Source organism: Coffea arabica, chromosome 9c, assembly GCF_036785885.1.
Source record: "Coffea arabica cultivar ET-39 chromosome 9c, Coffea Arabica ET-39 HiFi, whole genome shotgun sequence".
NCBI lineage: Eukaryota > Viridiplantae > Streptophyta > Magnoliopsida > Gentianales > Rubiaceae > Coffea > Coffea arabica.
In genome coordinates this window covers 40,363,131-40,385,354 of record NC_092326.1, presented here as the reverse complement: position 1 = coordinate 40,385,354, position 22,224 = coordinate 40,363,131, and the positions used below count along the sequence as shown (strand labels likewise).

Sequence of the window (22,224 nt, the reverse complement as noted above, 5' to 3'; positions counted from 1 at the left end):
ATTAATAATTATTGGATCTTAAGGAAACAAAAAAGAACTAAAACATGATGTTTATGAAGGAGAAATAGCAATATAATAAAAAGTGAGACAGAGAATGGCACAGAGTGTGGGACAGAAGATCCGTTGCGATATTCTTGACGAAATCACTCCATCACTACAACTCTCAACCCACGGGATGGGAAAAGATTGAATGTAAGTACCAAAAAAAAAACCACACCAATCCACCCAAAGAATGAAAAACAAATCCAGCAGCCTTCTTCCGTCCCGAAGAAGAGGCTAGAACAATTTTTTTTGTTGCAAAAAGGCCTCCATTCGACACAGGAAAAATGCCCAAATAAAAAAGGAAGAAGAAGAAAGAAAAAGAAATCAATACCAGCAAAACACAAGCAAAAACTAAAGCATTTCTTCTGTCTTCATCAGAACGATATTTCTACTTCTTTTGTTTGTTTTGGGTTTTGCTGTTAGATGAACGACAGTACCCTACTAGCTAGTACTAGTCATTTGTACGTACACACTCAACACACATTTATTATACACATACATGATGATTGAGGACAGTTGCCTATTAATTATGTACTAATTAGGAGGTCCAAGGAGCTTGTAAACCACAGCATGATCAATCAATCCACCAACACTAATTCCACCATCATTTGACCAATGAAAACCATTATCAAATGGATATTCAGGCCAATTCAGAATCTGCTCCTCACCAAGCAGGCTGGGAGCCGGAGTCTCGTCAAAGGCAAACTCTCCATTTATATCCTTAAAAATGGACACTTCATCAAGAACAGAAGTCCCATTTTTCTTGTCTTCGAGTTCAGGAGATTGATGTTCATTGGTCAAGTCTTGGCCGTTTTTATACCCCGTATTATTGCTGTACGCTGCTGAAGCAACTGATGAACTACCGGGAGGGGATGGGGGTTGATCTTCTTCTGGTAAATTCAGCTTAGCACATTTGCCATAAAGCCTTTTGGCTGCGTCATCGTAGGCTCTGGCGGCTTCATAAGAGGTGTTGAAAGTGCCTAGCCAAACTCTTGCACCGTGATTTGGCTCACGAATTTCAGCTACCCATTTCCCCCAGGTCCGTTGCCTAACACCCCTGTAGGTGCAAAATGCATTTTCTGGCCCGCCTTTGCCCCTCATGCACCCTTTTCTTGAACCTCCAACGGTGATTTTCTTCATCGAAGTACTGATTGCTGCTTCTTTCTTGGGCTTTTTATCTACTGGAATTCCTACATTCACACCCTCATTCTCCACTCTTTCCATCATGCATGATTGTCACAAGGTTTATCTTTTTAGTGATACGAAAGGAGTTTTGGGCGGTGATATTTGCCTGTTTGGGATGCTTTATATTATACGAGCGAGGAAAGAATTGACCAAATTGATCGAATCCCAATTGATACTTGGTTTAGACGACATGTGTAACCTAGGAGGAGCTTGCTCGTCATGATACAACTGGGTAATATGACAAGTGGCACCATGTTGTGTCTGAGGCTGTCGAACATGAATGTTTAACTAGTTAACGAACCAAAAATCGAAAGAGTTCTTATCAAACTTGATTCGATATTATCAAACTTGATTCGAATATCGAGTAGATTGTTTTATCTTTCACCTCTACTCCTATCTAGTTGAACAATTCATTTAACTAAAAGAGTTCAAAAAAAACTATGTACAGCAAATTACGTTTAATGAGATGATGGATTATTGAACACCCCAAATCATTAAATCGGTTGTAGCAATCAGGAGGATGAATCGGGACAAGAGACCTGAGAGAGAGGGTTTTCGGCCCAAAATATCTTCTATCCTACTTTCTATCTCACGTATTATATTGTTTTGTGGGATGATGTAGGAGGAAACTATGGCTGCGTCCGAGCGTTCATGTGTCAAACTGCAACGAACGAGGGAGCCAGGTGTTGAATGCAAAGGCATATGGGATCTGCATGGATTTGTGTCTTCTTTTGTTATTTCTTATGGCGACAAAACTACCACGATGCTAATTAGATCACAGTTGCTACGTGTTCATTAATGCATATGTATTCACTTCTTCTTGTAATCCCATTTCTTGTCCTTTCGCTCCGGGTCTTCTTTGGCATCTGATGGCGTTTATCCCATTTAGTTTCAACAATTTGTTCAGATTCCAACCATGGTTCAATACTCGGCCGAGTCGCCACTAGAATGGAGCTTTCCGATCCGATATCGGGACGAGATGACTCCGAGATAATAAATCTTGAGAACTCAACCGAGACGTCTCCGAAATGAATAGAAACGGCTGAGTCGTTCTGACTAGTCTCGAGTCAGTTCGAATTTTTATTATTTTTATTAATTTTTAATTATTTTTTATCATATATTTTTATAATTTTTAGAATATTAAATATTTCAAAAATTTGCGTCTCGTCGAGATCGCAATCGATATGCCGAGACCGATGTGGAACGTTCCAAACTGCGATCACAACCACGACCACGACTGTGAACCATGATTCCAACAGCAACAGGTTCAAGCACAATTCTGGGAGCCAGTATTATATAAACAGTAGTATTTATTACACTTATAACTGAGTCCGCTAGTTGTTGGAGAGTAGTATTTATTTTTCTTGCAGAACCATTAGGTGCTTGCAGGAACTGGGATATACTTCCAAGTTCCAACCGTAGGTTACATACAGGGAACTCTGTAAGCCTGGCTAGACATTTCGATACAATGTATCTTGGCCGAGGACAGACTAGACTACTGATTGCTTAGACCATCAACCTCGCGCATCCGAAATGCAGATATTTGAAAATTGACTAGTTAATCTATGGGGATAATTTTAGAAACCTCCTATGAGGTTTCTGATAATTTCACCAGCGTCTTCTGAAATCTGTAAAATTACACAAATCTTGGCTGAGGTTAATGTTTTGATAACAAAGTTGGTCCAATTAAAAAAAGTAACATTAAAAAAACACTGTAAGGAGAGAGATGAAACTTTTATTTTATAAATAGCTCTTATGCATGTACATAAGTTGTATTAACAAAAGAATAAAAATAATTAAAATTTAAAAACAATTAATACTCAAATTTAACCATTCAAAAAGTTCATATTTAATAAAATTAAATAACTCAAATAACTAACAAAATTACACTAATGATTACAAGATTCGGTAAAACAAACTAATCATCTCTTTTAACATAATATTTGCAATGATTCTTGTAATTTTAAACCAAAAATTTTTTTTGAATTTTGCTCCATTTGGTGCCCAAGTTATTCTTCAAATCAATGACATGGTAGTTAGACAGATTAACTCGTGATCATTTTTCAAAATTTGGTCTATAATAGCAATATTTCACCAATCGACTAAGTTTATAGCGTCTCTAAACAAACTACTATATCTTTAATATACATGAAACTAGATCTAAACATCAAATTACTAGCTCTTTTGTGTACACACAACTAGGTGTTTTGATGTTAAACATGCAAGTAGGTTGATTCATTTGGATTACGTGTAATTATGTATCTGGCTTGCCTAGGATTTTGATATGATTTTCTATTTTAATTTCTCCATCATTCTCTTTTTCATTATTGGAATGTGTTATGATGTCAAATTTTGGTTTTTGCTTTAGACACGATGCGTGCCAAACATGTATATTAGAGGTTAGAGGTTAAACAAAAATTCTAACAAAAATTCTTGAAGATTTGATTGTAAATTGTGGTAGTATTGGAATAAAAAGTGTTTTTCAATGACATCCCAAACTCTATACATCACTTTATTTTGGGTTTTAAGGCATCATTTTAGAAAAGTTATCATTAAACTCTATGCATCACTTTTATCTTAGTTTAATTTAAAAAAATCTTAGTTTAAGGGATAATTTCAAAAAATTTGTCAAATAGATATCTTTCACCACAAGTACACATTCTATTTTCCACTATGCTATAGGGATGTATGTTTGGATAATATATTATTTGAAATATTATTTAGAATAATTACTGTAATACTTTTTGTGATGTGATGTATGCGAGATAAAAAGTAGTTAGGAATATAAAAAAGTGAATTGAGAAATGTGTTTATGATGCAAGTGAAATATTATTTAGGATAATTTAGCAATCCAAACACACTTAACACAGATATCGAGATCACCTACGACCTTCCTAACTTTCCCAGCCCTAGTGATAGCAGTTATCAGTTTGGTCGTAATTCCATGGCATCACTTGCAAGTTATTAACACACAACTGTTCCGAGAATTCGAGCACAACTACAAATTGGTGTGTCCCGGTATGATTGTTCCTCTGAATGAGAGAAGAAACTCTAAACAGGAGGAGAAACTGAGTGCTGCAATTGCCCAGCCCATAATTAAGGCCCATGTTATGTATCAATTTCTTGTGCAAAAATTCACCAAAAGAAAGCTTTTAAAGTGAAGCAGTAAGTCCCAAATAGCAGTTTCAAAACGTCATGTGAACACAAGCAGCTTTATGTTATCCATATCTTTTGGCGGTTTTATATCATCCATTTTGTCACGGACTCGTTTCGATGACGTCTTGTTAACCTTACATAATTAGCATCCGTTACGCCATCTAGTGTTCAACATCAACAAACTCCTTTTTTTTTTTTTTTTTTCAGAAACAACAACTATTGTATAACCTATTTATGCTAAACTAGAGGGGAGGAGAACCCTAAAGTAGGGGTGCTGTCGAGTCGAGTCGAACTCGAGTAGTGCACTACTCGAGGCAAAATAACTAAGCTCGAGCTCGATCTCGTCAAGCTTTTAAAATTCGAGCTCGAGCTCGACATCAATTTATGGAACTCGAGTTCGAGTTTAATTAAATGTAATTAATTCAAATCAAGCTCAATCAAGCTTATTCGAGCTCAATCGAACCTAATCAAGCTCAAGTAATAAAAATTAATATTTTATATATAATTTTAAATAAAGGATATTATTGACATATCACAATAATAAAAATTAAAATATATATTATAAAAAACTCGATAGAGCTCGTCGAGTTCTCGAGTATTATATTTCCAAACTCGAGCTTTCCAAGCTCGAACTCGACTCGATAGCTCTAACGAGCAGCTCGAGCTGCTGACCAAATAGCTCGCGAGCTCGAACCGAGCTACTTGGTTCAGCTTCACCCCTACCCTAAAGAGGCTATGTTTGGAACTAACGGGTATACAGATCTTACTTAGACTAAAGGAGTGTTTTGGCACAACTTTTGAATTTTTTTTACTGCAGGTGGAATTTGAACCCTCACCTACAACTCAAGGAGAGACTCAAGACCCTCCCTGGTGCCCACTGAGCCAAGTTCAGTGGTTAACATCAACAAACTCCTGAATAGTAACGATTTCCTCCAATAGTACTCCATGTTGATTTTTGCTATCGTTCGGTCCTTGTTCTCATTTTCTTATGAGAATGGTGTCTCTTACATTAGTCATATCCTAATTTTGTGTTTTAATGGCCAACCGTTCATGATTGAATGACTCAAGAGTTCCAGAATAATAAACAAAAATGGAGATAGTAACAGTACGAGGATCGTAACCTAGTTTATCAATTGCCTTAAACAGATGATATAATTGATCAATGGGTTGATCCAGATTAGTGAAAATTCAGAATAGTTTTTGGATTTGAATTCCATTGACTTGGTTTGGAAGGGATTTTGAGTTGGGTTATCATTGTTTTGTGGGTTGTTAGATTATAGTAAATAGGGACGAGGACAAATTGGTTGTTTTGTGCGCTAGTCTTAGGCTATAAATAGAATGAGAACAATTGGGAGAGGTGGATTAAAGGGTTGGAAATGGTTATAGGGTATTCAAATAATTTGATTGGAGCAAAGAGATTGGACAGTGGTGTGGTAAATCGGCGAGGCTTTAGATAGTATTGGAAAGCGATGAATACGTGTAATAGTGTGTAATTATAGATCTCTCCTTTCCCTTCCCTGCTTCCTTCTTCCGTCATAATCATTTCCATTATAAACATCTACAATGTATCTCAATTCGCTTCTTTACTCTAAACTTTTTGTAACATAGTTTTTTCAGCCTCACGCGATGCGTGAGGATGCCCTGGGTTTATGTTAATCAAGATCAAATGAAGGCAAGTGGATTAATGTAAAATGATTATATATTAATACATGATAGGTGTTAATAAATATGGAAAATTTGACTTTAGGTAAATTGAATATTGCTATTATTCGTTTACTCATTTGATTTGTAATTTTCTCTTAGATAGTCAGTCATTGCTTTAAGATCTTTGCGAATTTTCGATACTATAAATAAATGATGCATTCATTTGAAATGTACAAGTACATACAAATATCATAAATATGGTGACACTGATTACTTTTAAAATTATGCACACTATTTGTATCTAGTGAAGTAAAACCCTTCTTGAAACTTATTGTGAATAAACACAATGGTAATGTCAATAATTTAAAGGAACAATCATCACATTTCTATGCAATAAAAAATGTCAAAAAATTGAGAATTATTCGTGATGTAGTAAAACAAATATGCTTCTAGTAAAATTGTAGTAAAAGAAGTCATATTGATAGGTGTTGTTTCTTATAGTAATCTTTCCAATAGAATGTGTCTTCCCAAATTTCTTGCACTCATTGCAACAATTTTTGGGTGTAGTACATAGATCATCGTCATCATTTTTCTTCTTTGCATCTCTTTTTTTGTGCAAAGACAAATAAAAAGCAGAGACTATTAGTCAATGACGATGAACTTTTCCTTCTTTTCTTTTTTCAAGCATTCTTTGAAGGAGAACAAATTATAGTAATCTTGAGACATGCAACATGTCGTATATTTTACCTTATAACCTTAATAGGCAATTGGACCTTAACTACCATTTGAATCCCGTGAGGATGCCTGGATTTCCGTCTGAATTTGCTATGAAATATCTAGATTTTTGTTTGAACTTGTTGCAAATTTCTGATACATTTGTGGGAATGCATTAGTAGGAGAATTACTTAGGAAGTACTAAACAATAGCTAGGAACAACATGGAGAAATATATCATACTCAGATTCACTACAATGTATTATCCCTATTTTCGCAAATGCAAAGCAATAGTATCCCTGCATCTACAGATTGGTCTTAGTAAGGACCATCCAATATTGATTTATAAATGACCAAACCCGGATTTATCTCTTACCTTACTCGTACCATTTGAAGATTCTAATGGTATTTTCCATGTTTCCCTACTTGCAATACCTATCCATCATGAATCATAACAGAGCAGACTGGAATTAGTCCACTGACAAACACATTAGATTGCAAGTTTGATTTATGTATTCTTGATTCTACAAAATAACTGATGAGTTTAATGGGCGGACAAACACCTTTGATAAAATTCTTCCAAACAACTTTAACTTGATCATTGTATTGCACAACCTAAATGCGCCTCCAAACACCCATTTATGGAATATGAATGAATTAGTGCTGCGTGAGTTCTTGACCAATTCATGAAGAAATTCCTCAGCTCTAGCCACACACCTAACTTGCAAAATCAATTGGTGAGAGTAGTACAAGTAATTAGATCAACTCAACCCTCTGACATGGTTCCCCTCCACTCAACTTTTTGATGACCCCATAAACACCCAGGGTTAAGCCAAGTTCAGTGTACACCTACACAAGTGCTTTTGAAACTGCACTACTTGAAAAAACTCATCCATAGCTATTAGGCAATGTATCCAGAGTAGCAAAATGTGAGCATATACATATGTTATCATCAATTATTTCATCAAAGACAATACATCATCCCGCTTTCCGCAATTCACCAGGACATGAATGAGTATAACATAACAACTTGGACATTAAAAAGGCAATCCATAGATACCACATGGCACTAAAACCAAAATGCTTTACAATAGTTATAGTGACATAATATTTGCTATGCATATATTAGTCACTCTCAGGCAGAAAACTAAAGCAAAATTTCACATTATTTTTAATAGTATGATCAATTCAGTCACGTAAAAATTTAAAGTCAAGGTCCCTGAGAATGATAATTATCCATCTAGAGTACAATAAATCTTTGATAGGGTTAAATACTTGTTATCCCCACATCTACATGCATACAAAAACATAAAGTATCATTATCTGAATAAGCTTTTATTACACTAAAAAAATCATTCAGAAGCAACAAGTTATTACACTAACAAGTCAACTGGTTTGGCTCTTTAACTCTTCTTTTGTTCAAGAAATCAAAATCTTTCAAGAACAGTTAAAAGAAAGAACGATATAAAAGAACTTACCCCAAGGTATATTTTTTCCAGTGCTCCTCTGTTTTGTGTAAAGGGTACAAGAGTTCAAGTTGTTATTGGCTAGAAGGGGAAGGGAAATGCCACATATAGCCAAAACAACATGTGCTCCTTCATTCTATTTTCCATCTTCAGTAGAGTTAAAAGTGACAAGCATTTATTAGAAGGCTTTCTAATTCTGCTCCGTTTTTTTTCAAGTCTAAGTTCCTAGAAAGATATACATATGGAAGGAAAAGGTAAAAGGCTAACAAATAAAAAGGCATAAAGCTAAACTTTCTCAAAGAAAAGAATTCATGCAAAGAAAAGTACCATATTAAGCTCTAGTAGTGCAGTTTAATATAATGAAAGCTCTCTCATACTTAGTCAATCAATAGACAACCTACAACATTAACACCTTGTCTCATTTAGACATTTTACAAAAATTTCAAAAGCTCTAGAAAGAACCAATTTGATAAGTGATTGTGTTAGAAAGTTAGATTTCTAAGGCTAACAGAATAAGTCCAAGGAATTGGCCACAACTAAGCAAAAAGTTTAGGTGAAAACCATGCAATGCTCAAACTATTACGACTTGCAATAAAGAGATAATTATCAACATGTATGGTGCTAAGAAATCTAGTAGAACAAGAAAACAAAGATGCAACAATGAGTAAATAAAGGTTAGGTAAAAAAACATTTGGCCTTTAAATTCAATCAATTGGCATGATAGTTGATAATAACCAATAGCATGGCTAATCATCAACCTGTCAAAAAAGAACACCAACGGGAAAGAAAAGAGAAGGAAGCAAAATATAAATTAGTAGACAATATAAAATAGAGGAACTTGAGCTCAGCAGCAAGGACCAAAGACAGACTGATAACTTCTTACTTTCAATAACTGTCTCTATCGAAGTGCAGCAAGGAGAAGAGAAGGAATGATGCCCTCCACTATCAAAAAGATTAGCGAAGCAAAGGAAAACGGTAAGTGGCAAACAAACATTTGAGTTTTGTAGTCTCAGTCGTACAAAAGCTTGATAACTTCAATAAGAAAGTTTACCTTGTTCAATTATATAAGCAAATATAGGTCATCAACAAAGAAAATGAAATTTTACTTGCATAATACACAACGGCTGCAAGTCAAAATTTGATAGATGTTCCTTCCTATTATACTTTAATTTCCATTCAATAATTCAACTATTTGAAATATTTGAAGAAAAACATTAAAAAAAGGTAGCCAAAGTTCCGATGAGGCTGGCACTTCCAACTCTGCCGATCACAGCAAAATCGCAGAGCTAGTGTTGCACAGGCTAAGAAACGAACGAGATTGGTGGAGGGAATTAAATATAAGATAGGTATATATCTTTACTACAAAATCAGATTGCCCTCGGCGGAGGAGATGGATAGAAGATGGGTATATGACAAACAAAACCGATAAGGTTGGCACTTCAAACTCTGCCGATCACAGGAAAATCGAAGAGCTAGTTTTGCACAGGCTAAGAAACGAACAAGACACAGTAATGGAGATTGCAAAGCCTGCGCGCAGCGATTCTTGCACTTTGTCCAGAACACTTAGATTTAACTACTTCGCTAAGAATGAGCAAGAACACAGCCACCGCGCGGACAGCCGCAAATCGAAGGCCATGCAGACAGCTCATAGCGGCAAACTCACCGGCCACAAGAAAGCCACGCGGACAGCATCGAAGTTCCAAAGCCATGCAGACAGCTGATAGCAACAAACTCACCGCCCACAACAAAGCCACGCGGATAGCAGGAAATTTCCAGCAAAGCCACCACCACTGAATGGCAAAAGATCAAACTGCCCCTCAAGCTCACACAAATCACGCTATAACCGGCCCATTTTCACTGTAGCTAAGCCAACTGACGCTTTTAGTATAGTAAAGATTTGAAACCCACTTAAAAAATATAATATTAAAAAACTTATTTTGGGAGAGAGAATACAATTTTATTCCAAATTTATCCTTTTCTTGTGATTTCTTAATTATCATAAAACAATAAATTTTATCTCCTAATTTTTGTTAATTGATAGATATTAGTTCTTTAATGAATTAAAAGTTGATAACGAGATCAAAAAGTCTTTAATAGTTTTTTGTGTCATTGGTTCGAATAAAAAATATTAAATTACTTGAAATTATGAATGATTTACAATATTCTTTAAAATAACTTGCAATAAATTATAACCATGAGGATACGTTTTTGCACCAGTTTAAAAAACAATACAAACAAGTTTATATATAATTTTTTGCATATTGTATCTTTTTACTTTTCAAGCCATCGATTTGGAAAAAAAAATTAGAAAATTCAAAAATATGTAAAAAAAATTAGAAAACTTCAAATGAAATTTCAAATATTAACTTTTGATATTTAAAATTTACACCTTTTTTTTCGAGTTAGAATAAATCTTCATATCTTTTGTTTTTGTTTTTCACTTGTTATTAATATACTCATCATTTTGGTAATAAAATGTAAGACAACAAAACCGTAAATTTGGAATGAGAATATATTTATCTCTCCCAAAATAAGTTTTTTAATGAGAGAATAAGGCAAGCAAGATTTTTTTTAAGTTCAAAGATACCAAGTAAAACTGTGAGAAACATCAGGGGGGATTTTTGAAATTATCTCTAAGATTTAATGATCTTTAAAATGGTTGACGAGAACATAATCTGATCTAATTTTGCTACAGTCTTCTTACCTTAGGAAGATGTAGAAAATATTCATTAATATCGACTTTATATACTCTTTCGTTTTTGAAATGCTTGGCATTGAGAATTCGACTTAACAAAGGCTGGTGGCCACCACCTAACTTGGTGGGGTGGGAACTAAGGGTTCAAACCTTGCCCTTCACAAAAAATATTATATTTAAGTGATTTGTTTTAAAAAAATTCAGACGGGTGTGTTGTGTACCCGCCTGGTCCGGTGGTGGTTCAATCCTCTCCGGGTTATCCTTGGGGTTTCTTAAGTCCGCCCCCTCCCCCTTAGTGTAGAGTAAATTAAGTTATATAACTGTTGTCGTCTCCGAAAAAAAAATTAATACTTTTGAATTACAAGAGCTTCCAATTAAAATGACAAATGCAGTCACTTGTTAAAAGTACAAAAAACCAAGGGACTCGGTTTATCTTTTTTTTTTTTTTTTTTACTGACGGAGTGGGTTTTTGGATCAAGTTCGTAAAGACGGCCCGACTAATCCCACTGCGCCCCGATCCAGCGCCCCAACCAGACCTAGTACGTTAAATGCACGGAGGAATCGATGTTGCTGTGGAGGTTCGACCCCAGGACCTGACGGTCCTGAGGACGAGGCGCCAACCACCAGCCCATCCACGTGGGGGCACGGGACTCGGTTTATCGGTGCACATGAAATTAGTCCTGCAATTTAATTTATGTAAAGAAATTAAAGTACCACATTACTAGCAGAGAGTACTACTACAATCCCATTCATTCAAGCCACCACGCCCCTAATATAACCACATTTGACTCTACCGGCCGAACCCGCCATCAGGTCTTCCCCAAAGATGAACCCGCCACCTCCTTTCCCTCCTTTTCACCCTCCCCCACCACCTCCCCCACCTTCCACCACCACCACCACCGCAGCTCCCGACCTCCCCACCGCCCTCTCCAATCTCACTTCTCTCCTCCACCACACTCAAGCCACCCTAAACTCCCTCGCTTCTCTCCTCCCACCTTCACCTCCATCCGGCGCCCTAATCCCTTGCCCTTTTAACACTAACCACCGCCTTCCCCCTTCCTCCATCTTCTCGCACTACCTCTCTTGCCCCTCATCCCCGAGCCCCCTGGACCCCCAAGCTCTCCTTCACTCTCTGAACTACCCCAAAACCCTCCATTCTTCGTCGGAAAACTCCTTCACCCAGCCCCTCCAGAATCCTAGCTCTACCGAACTCTGCTTTTCGCTAGAAAACTATTTGAATTCACCTCAAGAAAGTCATTTTTATTCTAATTGTCCTGGGGCAGTTGTCATTACTCCTTGTAAATACGATTTTTCATCCTCTCCACCTCCTATGCTCACATTGCCCGGGTTTTTATCCGCGGAATGTGCTAATTTTACACACGCTAATGGGCGTTTAGATGATAAGGGTTTTGATGTGTGGCCCATTAGGCTTCTCCCTTCGGAGATTTGGGCTGTTGGGAATGAAATTGAGGCGTGGGTTGATTATCCTTGCTCGTATTCATATAGAGTGCTTAGATGTATTTTGAGGTCGTGGAAGAGTAATTTGTCATTTTTGCACCCATGGATTATCGCGAATTCACCCAAATATGGCGTGGTTATTGATTTGGCAATGGTCCCTCATATACTCTTATTGTTTAGGTTTTGTTTGAAAGCTGTCACTAGGGAAGCTATTGGTTTTTTGGATTCTTTAATTAGCAGCAAAAGGCAGGATAAGATTCATTGTCCGGTTTTAAGTAAAGTAATGATGTGGTTAGGCTCCCAACTTGCTCTGTTGTATGGTGAAACTGATGGAAAGTTTTTGGCTATTGGCATGTTCAAACAATGTGTTTTGGATTCAGCATTGAGCTCTTCATTTTTCCCTGTGGCAGAGATATCCAATGAATCCGCTAAATTGAATGAACTGGATGATAAGCTTGAAGGGCCAGTTGAAAAGTGTGGGAAGAATGAGGGAAATAGCATGTTGCATGACACTGTTCAAAGCAGCATGATTTTTGCTTCCCAGGTAGCTGCTGCTACTGCTTCATTGTACGAGAGGTCTTGGCTTGAAGAGAAAATTAAGATGTTAAGGGATACACGGCCACTTACTGCATATCAACGGTATGCTGCTGTGAATTTGCTTGAAATAATTAGCTTTTCTATTTTGTCAAACTTATGATGCTAATAATAAATAGGATGGAGCTGTAAATGTGTTAGAGTGTTGGTTAATTTGGACCATGGCTGTAGATGTGTGTTTTAGCTACTTAAGATTTTGCTGTATTTGCTGGTTCTTTGCCTCTTTCTCGAATAAATAACTAGGAAATTACATGGGTTATTTACTTGGGAGGTGGCAGACAGTTATTCACTTTGGTTATTCAAATGGGTTATTTATTTTGGTTGTTTTTGATAGACGTATTTGTCAAGTGAGACAACATGGAAATTTGTTAGCACTTAGTAGCTAATGGATCTTGACGTTAGGCGGAAAGAGGCTTGAGAACCTTTGTTCTTGACTTGATGTTTCTTAAAATCCTTGAGACTTGACTTTGTAGTGGAACTATTTTCAATTCTTTCAGATCTCAAATTTTCTCTAGGTAGTTTAAGATTGCGGTGATAGAAAATATTGTTGTATGATTAGATAACTACTTGGTAGAAGCTGTCTATATAGTTGCTAATTTTTGCCCTGTGGTTTTTACAGTATGTGCTAGTAAATACTGTAAATTTCATTCCAATTTTCATTTTATCTCATCTTGTTCTTCTTTTTTCTTTGTGTCTTCTTTGAATGAATCTATTCATTGAACTGCATGTGGAAGCTTCTTAAGGAGCTGATTTGTTTTGTAGAGCTGTAGAACATGAACACATATCTAGGAGAGCTGATGAGGAGCTGCTGAAACGTTCTGACTATAGACCTGTAATTGAACATGATGGGGTACTCTGGCAACAGGCACATAGCGAGGTAAGTTGGCTAAATGAGCCTATCAGTTAACATAACTGTGGTAGATTGAATTTAAATTGTTTTAAGATATTAGGCCTTGCAACTATAGTAATATAAATATTGACATGTGAAGGATGGATCTTTCAGAATTAAAAGATGAATTTCAAATAACATATATTGTCTTTGATGGCCAAGACAACTTCTTTTGCATATGGAACCTCATTTTAGTTTATCTCATGAAAAACTTTAAGCATTGGAGTTCTGTTTTAAATGAAATTTTGAGTCCATTTGGGAGTCTGATAATTTTTGTGCTGTTATTTGCATTATTCTTTGTTCTGGGAGTGGGAAGTGACTTTTTTTTTTTTTCAAATACTGCTTTTTATTAAGTCAAATTTAGAAAATTTCCAACTTGACTACAAATGATGCTGCAATATCCCTTAAGCCCCGCGCATTTTATTGGTTCTTCCCTACTGGTGATGAGGCAAGTTAAATTTATCTTTTAAAACAAAAAGTTTGCTAACCATTTGGATTTCTGCTGGTACTTTGGCAAAGAGTGTTATGGCAACATGATGCCTTTCTGTGTGTGCTTATTGATAACAAGCTATTCTGTTCTTTATGTGCATTCTTCTTCTTAATATTCTCAGTATATATGCAGGAGCCAAATAGAGCAAAAACAAGAGAAGAGTTGCTGGCTGAGGAAAGAGATTATAAACGACGTAGAATGTCTTACCGTGGCAAAAAGATGAAACGAACAACAACGCAGGTAAAGCACAGATTAGGTCCAGCATGATGGTAGTTTTGGTTTAGATTTCTTTGATAAAATGTCTTAGATAGACTCTTTTGTGATTACATGATGCATTTTGAGGCTCACTACCTCCCTCATTAAAAGTCTATGGAGATCCTGGTGTTCATGACCTGAGGGTTAATGTTTACAATCCTTTAGCAGGATTTAATTAATATTTCCAAACATTCCTCGTTTGAATTGAAATCGTCAATCAAGTTAGTTTGTGTTGTAGTTATTGCATTATCATTAATGGAAAATTGATAGGTTCCTTGTTTGAATTGAAACCGAACTTGACGTCAATCAAGTTCGTTTGTGTTGTAGTTACTGCATTATCCTTAATGAACAATTGATAGGTTTGTCTTTGTGAGCTTAAGTTATTCTACTAGGGTGGCTTTTGCGTGTTGACATGACACTGACTGTGATGGTTGCTTTTCTACTTGTACTGCCTTCTTGGTGGTGTTTCTTTTTACAGTATTCCATTTGCACACATTCCATCTTTGACGATGCCAAATTGGTTATCCTTCCTTCAGGTGATGAGAGATATAATAGATGAATTCATGGATAAAATTAAGCAAGCCAGTGGTCATAGTTTTCCAAAAGATGGTGAAAACACAGAAGCAAGGGCTTTCGAAGGTTCTTCTCTGCACAACAGTTCTTCAGATACTCTTAAGCCTAGGAAAAGTGAAACAAAACTTGAGCTGATCAGAAATGAACAACATGTTTATGGAGCATCTTTACATTCTAATCATGCTCATGGATCCATACATTCTGAAGATAAGTATATTGAACATTATAAGCAACACAAACGTACTTCTCAGCGGCATGGTGAAAGTTTAGATGACAACAGAAGTACTAAAAGGTCAAGACATGACAGAGAGAGTTATTCCAGAAGCCCAGATCGACAGCGAAGTGGCTACCATTTGCATGGTTATACAAGGAATAGAGGGAGCCGAGATGATCCTGAAAGTTCTAGGGCAGCTATCTCCAGAAGCTCAGATACAAGTCGCAGCAAGTCAACTGAGCGAAAGACTCGCCGAAGAGAGGATGATGGGCGTAATTCAGAACTTAGAAATAGAGACAGAAGGAAGAAGCACAATGATATCACATCGGGTTCAGAGTTTGAGGACAGATATAATCCCTTGGAATCGCATGATGATTATGATGATGATGCTTAAACCTTGCAGCTATTTTATTGATTCACATCTGCAATGCTTGGATAATTTGAAGCAGTTCAATGTCTTCCATGATGGCTTTCCTGAACTATCTTTGAGATATTGAGTGGCTCTCTTGGTAATTTGGTAAGTTATTATTAACAAAAGATAATTTCCTGTTTAGTGTTTCAGGCAGCCAGTTAGATTTTTCATTTCCTCTTTGGCTTTTCAATGATGGGGCAGTACGATTTCTGACAGGTGTTGCAGTTTGTCCACTCCTGTATCCTCTTCTGTATCCTTAGTTGTTAAAAGCTTTCTGGACATCAATTTTCTTCTGAATGCATGGCTTTAGTGTTTCCACATGCATTAAAGCAAATATTGTATTTCCTTGCTTCTTGGTCTGTGCGTTCTGTTCATTTGTGCGTGCTCATCTGTCATATCTATTTATCTCAGTATGACATGCTTCTGCTATTGTGAATTTGGCTAATTACAGGTTGGCAATACCTTTAGTTGGATGAAAAGGTGCAGAGTATTGTGTGCGCTATGAATGTGTAGCATTAGCATGCTGGTTTCTGAGGTTTGTAGGGGAAGGAAGAAAGTGAGGTCTTTCTTCTAAGCAAGCAAAGCTTGCATGGTTTGCGCTACTTGTTTATCATTGTCTTGCCATCCTTGATTGGTTGCATGATGTTTACCAGCCTTGTTGTATTTACTGCAAAGATCTTGATTGTATATTTAAAAGTTCTGAGCCTCATTTAGATCCTTAGGTTACATAGGCTGAGTCCTCGTTTTTTATTTATTTTTAGTTAAATTGTTTTGGTTTATAGTCATTCCAATCCGAGGGATAATTGACAAAGCGACTTCATTACTAAGGGACGTGTAAATTCACAACTGTGGTGCTCTTAAGAAAATCCTCTGTCTCAGCAGCCCTTCACGCCAAAATATGAAGACAGCCAACGAACTAAGCCATATTCTTTCTTTCCCCTCCTTTTTTACTTCTAAATCTCCAACTCTGTGAACGATCTGATGCAACTGATAAGCCTTCCAAATCTGGAAAATATCCGTTCTCATGGTAGTCTCAATGGCTGGAGTAACATTCTTCCTCAATTAACCAAACCAGTCATCTCCCTCCTCCTCGCTCATCTGTAGCGCTGCTTCATCTTCGATAAACCTCGGAACCACCTCGGACTCTGCATTCCTCTTCTGCTTCCTCTGATCTTGCCTTCTTCTTTCCTCTCTGATGTTTTGACAAGAACGATGACCACTGCTTCTCCACCGCTATGTAAATAATAATCCTTGAGGGCATTGTAAAGTCTGTACGCACACCAGTGGTTGATACTGTCATGGTATACAACAAGATATTCAGATTTCTGTAGTAGACAAGCAAACTGGGGAGTGGTAAATGCAACTTTCATATTCTCCCTCAATAGCAGCACGATCCGACACCACCAAATCATCCTCCTTCAACCGTAAATTATCCACCATTCGCTGGCTTACCTCTTTCGACCCACAGGCAGCTCCTGCGAATGCCGGCGTTAGAGGGATGAGGAGGATATCGTGCAGCGACGCTTGAGCTGATTCAGTTCCCTGCCCCTCTCAGAAAGCTTATCTGAGCCATAGAACATTGGAAGCAGAAGTCTTATGTGTATTAATGTTCAACGCTCCTGTATGGAAAAAAAAAAAAAAAAATTCTGCATGTATTTATTGTACAGAATCTGTGCAGCATTAATACTAACTTTCTTTGCACGGATCAAGGTGGAACCGTTGCTTGCGCAAATAGATGATCTAATTAAAGTTTGGCGAATTCAGATATAAATCAAAGAATAAAAAAACATATTCCCGAGAAAGAGTTAATCAAGAAGAACCAAATCCCTAGTTAGTTTGTGTTTCAAGTGCATGCATGCTTCACAATGAGGTCCATAATTCTGCTTCTATGATACTCCCTCCCTTTTTTTATAATTGACGTTTAAGGTTTTGCACACCAATTAAGAAAAGTTTTTCATTGTTTAAATCTATACACTACTTTCCTTTTATACTCTCATTAATTGTCCAATTCACTTATGTTTTCTCTCACTAGAGTATTAAATGGTGCTGTTTTACTAGGCCAAAAGCAAAGAGAGAAGTAATAATTACTAGGAGTAGTAATTAAGAGTCCTGTATTGGTAAAGAGAGATAAAATGGCAAAATTGTGAAAAAATAATTAATGTTACATGGGAATAATACAACAACAGATAAAAGTACTTAAGAACAAATTTCTTAAACGTCAGTTATAAAAAAAGAGAGGGAGTGCAAGTCTTGGTGTGATATAGTAGGAGGATCTGTAAATTCAATGGTGCTTGTGAATTGTGCCTAATTAATTTGGAGAGAAAGGTGTAAGAATACACACACCTAACACACATTTAAAAAATTTAAGGAGGAGGACACACGATGAGGTCCACATCCACGCAAGGACAAGACCCAAGCTATAACTAAAAGTGCACCAGCATTGTAGGACCGAGCTGTATAGTTTTAATGGCGTTTCTGGCTGATTGGGAGTTCACTTCATGGATTGCCGCCGCCCATGTTGGAAGTTGGAGGAGGAGGATGGGGGGTTTTCTGGTTCAATCTCCAATGAGAATGATTGGGCAACTTTGGAAAGGCAGCGTCAAAAAAATCGTCCACTGATGCTGGTGATGATGATAGGTAGAATCTTCTTAGCATCAAGAAAGAGGCAACAAAATACCTTCGCTTCTGACACTGGTGTCCACTCTGTCTGGCGCTGCGAACTGTCTTTTTTCCAAATTCTGCTTATCTGCTACGTGTAAGCCCCGTGTTAAAGTTGGAAGAAGTCGGGAGATGTCACCATCTCCGAGAAGACATACAAGCACGTGTAGAGCTGCACCCAATGAAACGAATATAGTAAACTCTTGCCTTGTTCTATTATCACCACCACGTTGCTTGTCGATCTATCTAATATCTATCTGTTGCTATACTTTGACTTCTACTCTCAGATGGTTAATTAACCTGGAGGTCGACAAGAACAAAAGGCAATTAATAGAGGGCGGGGGGATTTCCTCCCCATCACTTTGATGCCGAAATTAACCTTCCAAGTGTTAGAAGGGCTCTCGACAGAGGAGAATTGAGATGACATCCATCGTTTGTAAATAGAGGGCGGAGTTATTAGCCATTGAATCCAGTGTCCGTAGATTGTAAACATTCCTTGTTGTTTGTTCAGCACTACTTATTATCACAGTGCATCAGGTTGATTTAGGTCTCGCATCAATCGGTCGCATCATGCATATCTATCTTTTTTAGGCATCTCAAATCTATTCTGTATATTTCCGTCAAAAAATCACGTCGTTTTCCGTAATCCCGTTTCTCTATTACCTTTTCTCCTCACATACATCAAATCGCTACAGTAATTTTTCCATGAAAAATGCAATCCAAACACAACCTTAAATCTTCTCGATACAATTCGAGCCCAAGGTGTTTGTCGAGGTTGCGGTTTGGGTCCCACATCTAGCATAATTAAGGTTTCGTTTGAGCATTTTTCTTTTACGATTTCTGAAAAATATTCTATACACACATTTATAGTCGCATTTTTATTTTATACGCATAACATATTAAAAAATTTTTTATAAATTTTATTTCTAAACTAGTGTTATATACACACCGACAACGTATGCATTAGCCGGTATAAACGTACGTCATACATACATGCAAGAAGTGAAGTTTAAATTTGAATTAAAATTACATGCCATGCATCCATACTCACAGTTAGCACATACATACACTAACATCAGCACGTACAGCATCAAGTCAGTAGCGGATCTAAAGCTGGTTAGACGTTAAAATGAGAAGCCGTCCTAGAACCGAATGTTACACGCGTTTGGAAACCAAAATAACTTTTTAATTGTATAAGCCGAGTACCAAATGAGGGTCAGTTGGGGTTGGTTGCGTTACAGGCGTAGCGACAATATAATAATTGTATCATGCGGCATGGGTCGCTCCCTCATTCGCGGACGTCCGTTCACCACCGTCACCACGAAAGGACGCATGCCATTGCCAAGTGCCAATTGCCGTGCACATTCTAACATTTTCCTGCGCCCATCTGATTCTATTTCCTTCTTTGATGAGTTTCTCTTTTACATGGTCAATCGAGCAATTTAAATTAGAACAAGGCCGACCTTCACACTTTTAGTAGCCACCAAGCTTTGGCTCAATGCCCGCTAAAAAAAATGATTTTATCTCTTTTTGAATTGTAGGTCGTAAGTTTGAATCTCACCTGCAGCGAAAAATCCCTTTAGTCCAGTCGAATCTGTATACTTGTTGATTCTTTTTTTTTTTTCCATAAAATATGATAGATTATGATATAGAAATAAATTCAAAAGAGATGTCTGAAAAATTGGGTTATAGGATGAGATAGATTAAATTATGGTTGCAGAGGAGGGGTTCAAATCTCACCTGTTTTGAAAAAAATTTAAAAAAGGTGGCAGAGCGCACTTCTAGTCTAATCGAATCTGTATAACTACTAATCCATTGTACAGTCTCTTTAGCCTCCTCCTCCCTATAGAATAAAATAGATTATGTTATAAAAATATCATCGTTGCGCGGGAGAGGGGGGTTTGAACCTTAACTACTTTGAATTTACTTTGAAAAAAATTCAAGGAGGTATCAAAATATCCCATTCATCTATCTCATCTATATATTTGCTAGCATTTTATACAGTCTCTTTAAATTCCTCCTCTTACCCCGTACACAGATTCTTTAGATTCTCCCCTCCTATAAAATATGATATATTAGATTATAAGAATGCTATCACTACAGTTAAAAGATATATATATATATATATATATATATATATATATATATATATATATGCTAATCCTCTCATTTCACGTGGCTTTCTCATGGAATATAAGTTTGGCCAATTTCGTGCTTGCCTCATTTTATGATTACAAAAAGTGTCACTTCAAAGTACTTTAGTTTGTCTTCCACTCACATTGTGACTCCCATGATGATTCTTTGACTCGCATCCGAGTAAGGATAACAAATTTCAGCCATGGGATTTCCGCAAGAAGTTGTTTTTAAGAACAGTAAGAACATGACAAAGATCCAATTTCGTAATCATTCATTTTTTTGGCTAAATTTAAAAAGAAAGGAATTTTGTCTTTGCTATCCATTTCTAGTTACTAATTCATATTAATTTCAATAATTGGAAGGGAAACAAAAAAAAAAAAAATTGTAAGCCACTAAATCTGCTCTGTGTTGAAAGGTTAATTTGTGCTCTAGAATTAATAGAAAAGGACAGCACCATTCAGTAGTACTGTAGCTTTCAAGTCCATGCATATAAAATATGAAAAGAAGACAATATAGGCACATCCTTTTCTACGTTTCCTAAAATTACATTAGTGTTAAGAGACATAAAAGAAGCATAATAATAATATCCAGTTTTCAAGATAAAAGAAATTTTATCATTCAATATATATATTTATCCACGAAAGGTTTTTTTTTTTATTCATCAAAAACAAACAAAAAAATGAAAAAGAAAGAGGGGGTAGGAGGGCAGTCTTCTTCCTTTGATAATGAGAGTGAGGTATAGGACTGGGGTATGGTCACTCTTTATTCTTTAATTCTTCAATCAAATAGTAGACAATTAGTAAAGTTAACAGACCAATTTTTGACCAATCAAATCCCATGATGACCACTACATTAGTCTAGAACTTCTCATTAAAAAAAAAGAAAGAAAAGCAGTCACATATCACCCCTCAGCAAGAAATTGACTCGTATAATCCAATTATCATGCACTAAAATAACCAATCAACTGTTGAATATAATAAGGGTTTAACAATCCACGTCTGAGTTATAATGTTAAGGGAAAATCGTCCAAAACGACCCTCACATTTTGTAAAATGAACTTTTTTCATCCCTCACTTTTAAAACTCTAATTTTACGTCTCTTACATATTCACATCGGTCAAATTTAGTCCCTAACTAGGTTTTCGATCATTTTTTTTGCAGGATTTCATCTCGTGCAAGACACGTGATCATTTTTTATGGGTAAATTTATCAAATTATATTTTGCATAATTTTATCTATAGTCCCCCACATTTCATAAAATAAATTTTTTCGTCCCTCATATTTTATAAAATGACTTTTTTCATCCCTCATATTTCACAATATGAATTTCTCCATCCCTCACATTTCAAAAAATAATTTTGTCATTCCTCACTAATTATGTGTGTGAATACATTTTTTTTTAAACACATGCATATGTTTATTTGATTTCGTTTAATAATACGAATAGCATAAACACATGTATGTGTCTATTTGATTTCACTTAACAATACGAATAGCATGTATTATATGCGATCATTTGATTTCATTTGGTATTAGATAATAAAAAATTTTGCATTCATTGTTCAGTTGGCCAATAAAGCTATTTTCTGTCAAAATACAATAAGAATATGCAAATTAAGGTTCTATTGGTAAATATTAGTCAGAA

At 36.4% G+C, this 22,224-nt stretch overlaps 2 protein-coding genes and 1 long non-coding RNA gene across 3 annotated transcripts; 1 reads left to right on the top strand and 2 right to left on the bottom strand.

Annotated features, from left to right (window-relative positions):
- Window positions 1–370: 370 nt before the first annotated feature.
- On the bottom strand, window positions 371–1,783 carry LOC113710558 (uncharacterized). The gene has a single exon (XM_072064967.1). It carries the CDS (start codon window positions 1,267–1,269, stop codon window positions 577–579), a length of 693 nt encoding a protein of 230 aa, XP_071921068.1. The 5' UTR covers window positions 1,270–1,783; the 3' UTR covers window positions 371–576.
- A 5,171-nt stretch (window positions 1,784–6,954) lies between these two features.
- On the bottom strand, window positions 6,955–10,078 carry LOC140014295 (uncharacterized). The gene is made up of 2 exons (XR_011821018.1): window positions 7,304–10,078; window positions 6,955–7,175 (listed from the first exon to the last, which is right to left on the bottom strand). It is a non-coding gene; the product is annotated as an uncharacterized lncRNA (long non-coding RNA).
- Window positions 10,079–11,692: 1,614 nt separating this feature from the next.
- Window positions 11,693–16,512, top strand: LOC113710557 (U11/U12 small nuclear ribonucleoprotein 48 kDa protein-like). The gene is made up of 5 exons (XM_072064771.1): window positions 11,693–12,998; window positions 13,716–13,830; window positions 14,465–14,572; window positions 15,124–15,891; window positions 16,003–16,512. The coding sequence occupies exons 1-4, from the start codon at window positions 11,728–11,730 to the stop codon at window positions 15,766–15,768; spliced, it is 2,139 nt and encodes a 712-aa protein (XP_071920872.1). The 5' UTR covers window positions 11,693–11,727; the 3' UTR covers window positions 15,769–15,891; window positions 16,003–16,512.
- Window positions 16,513–22,224: the final 5,712 nt, after the last annotated feature.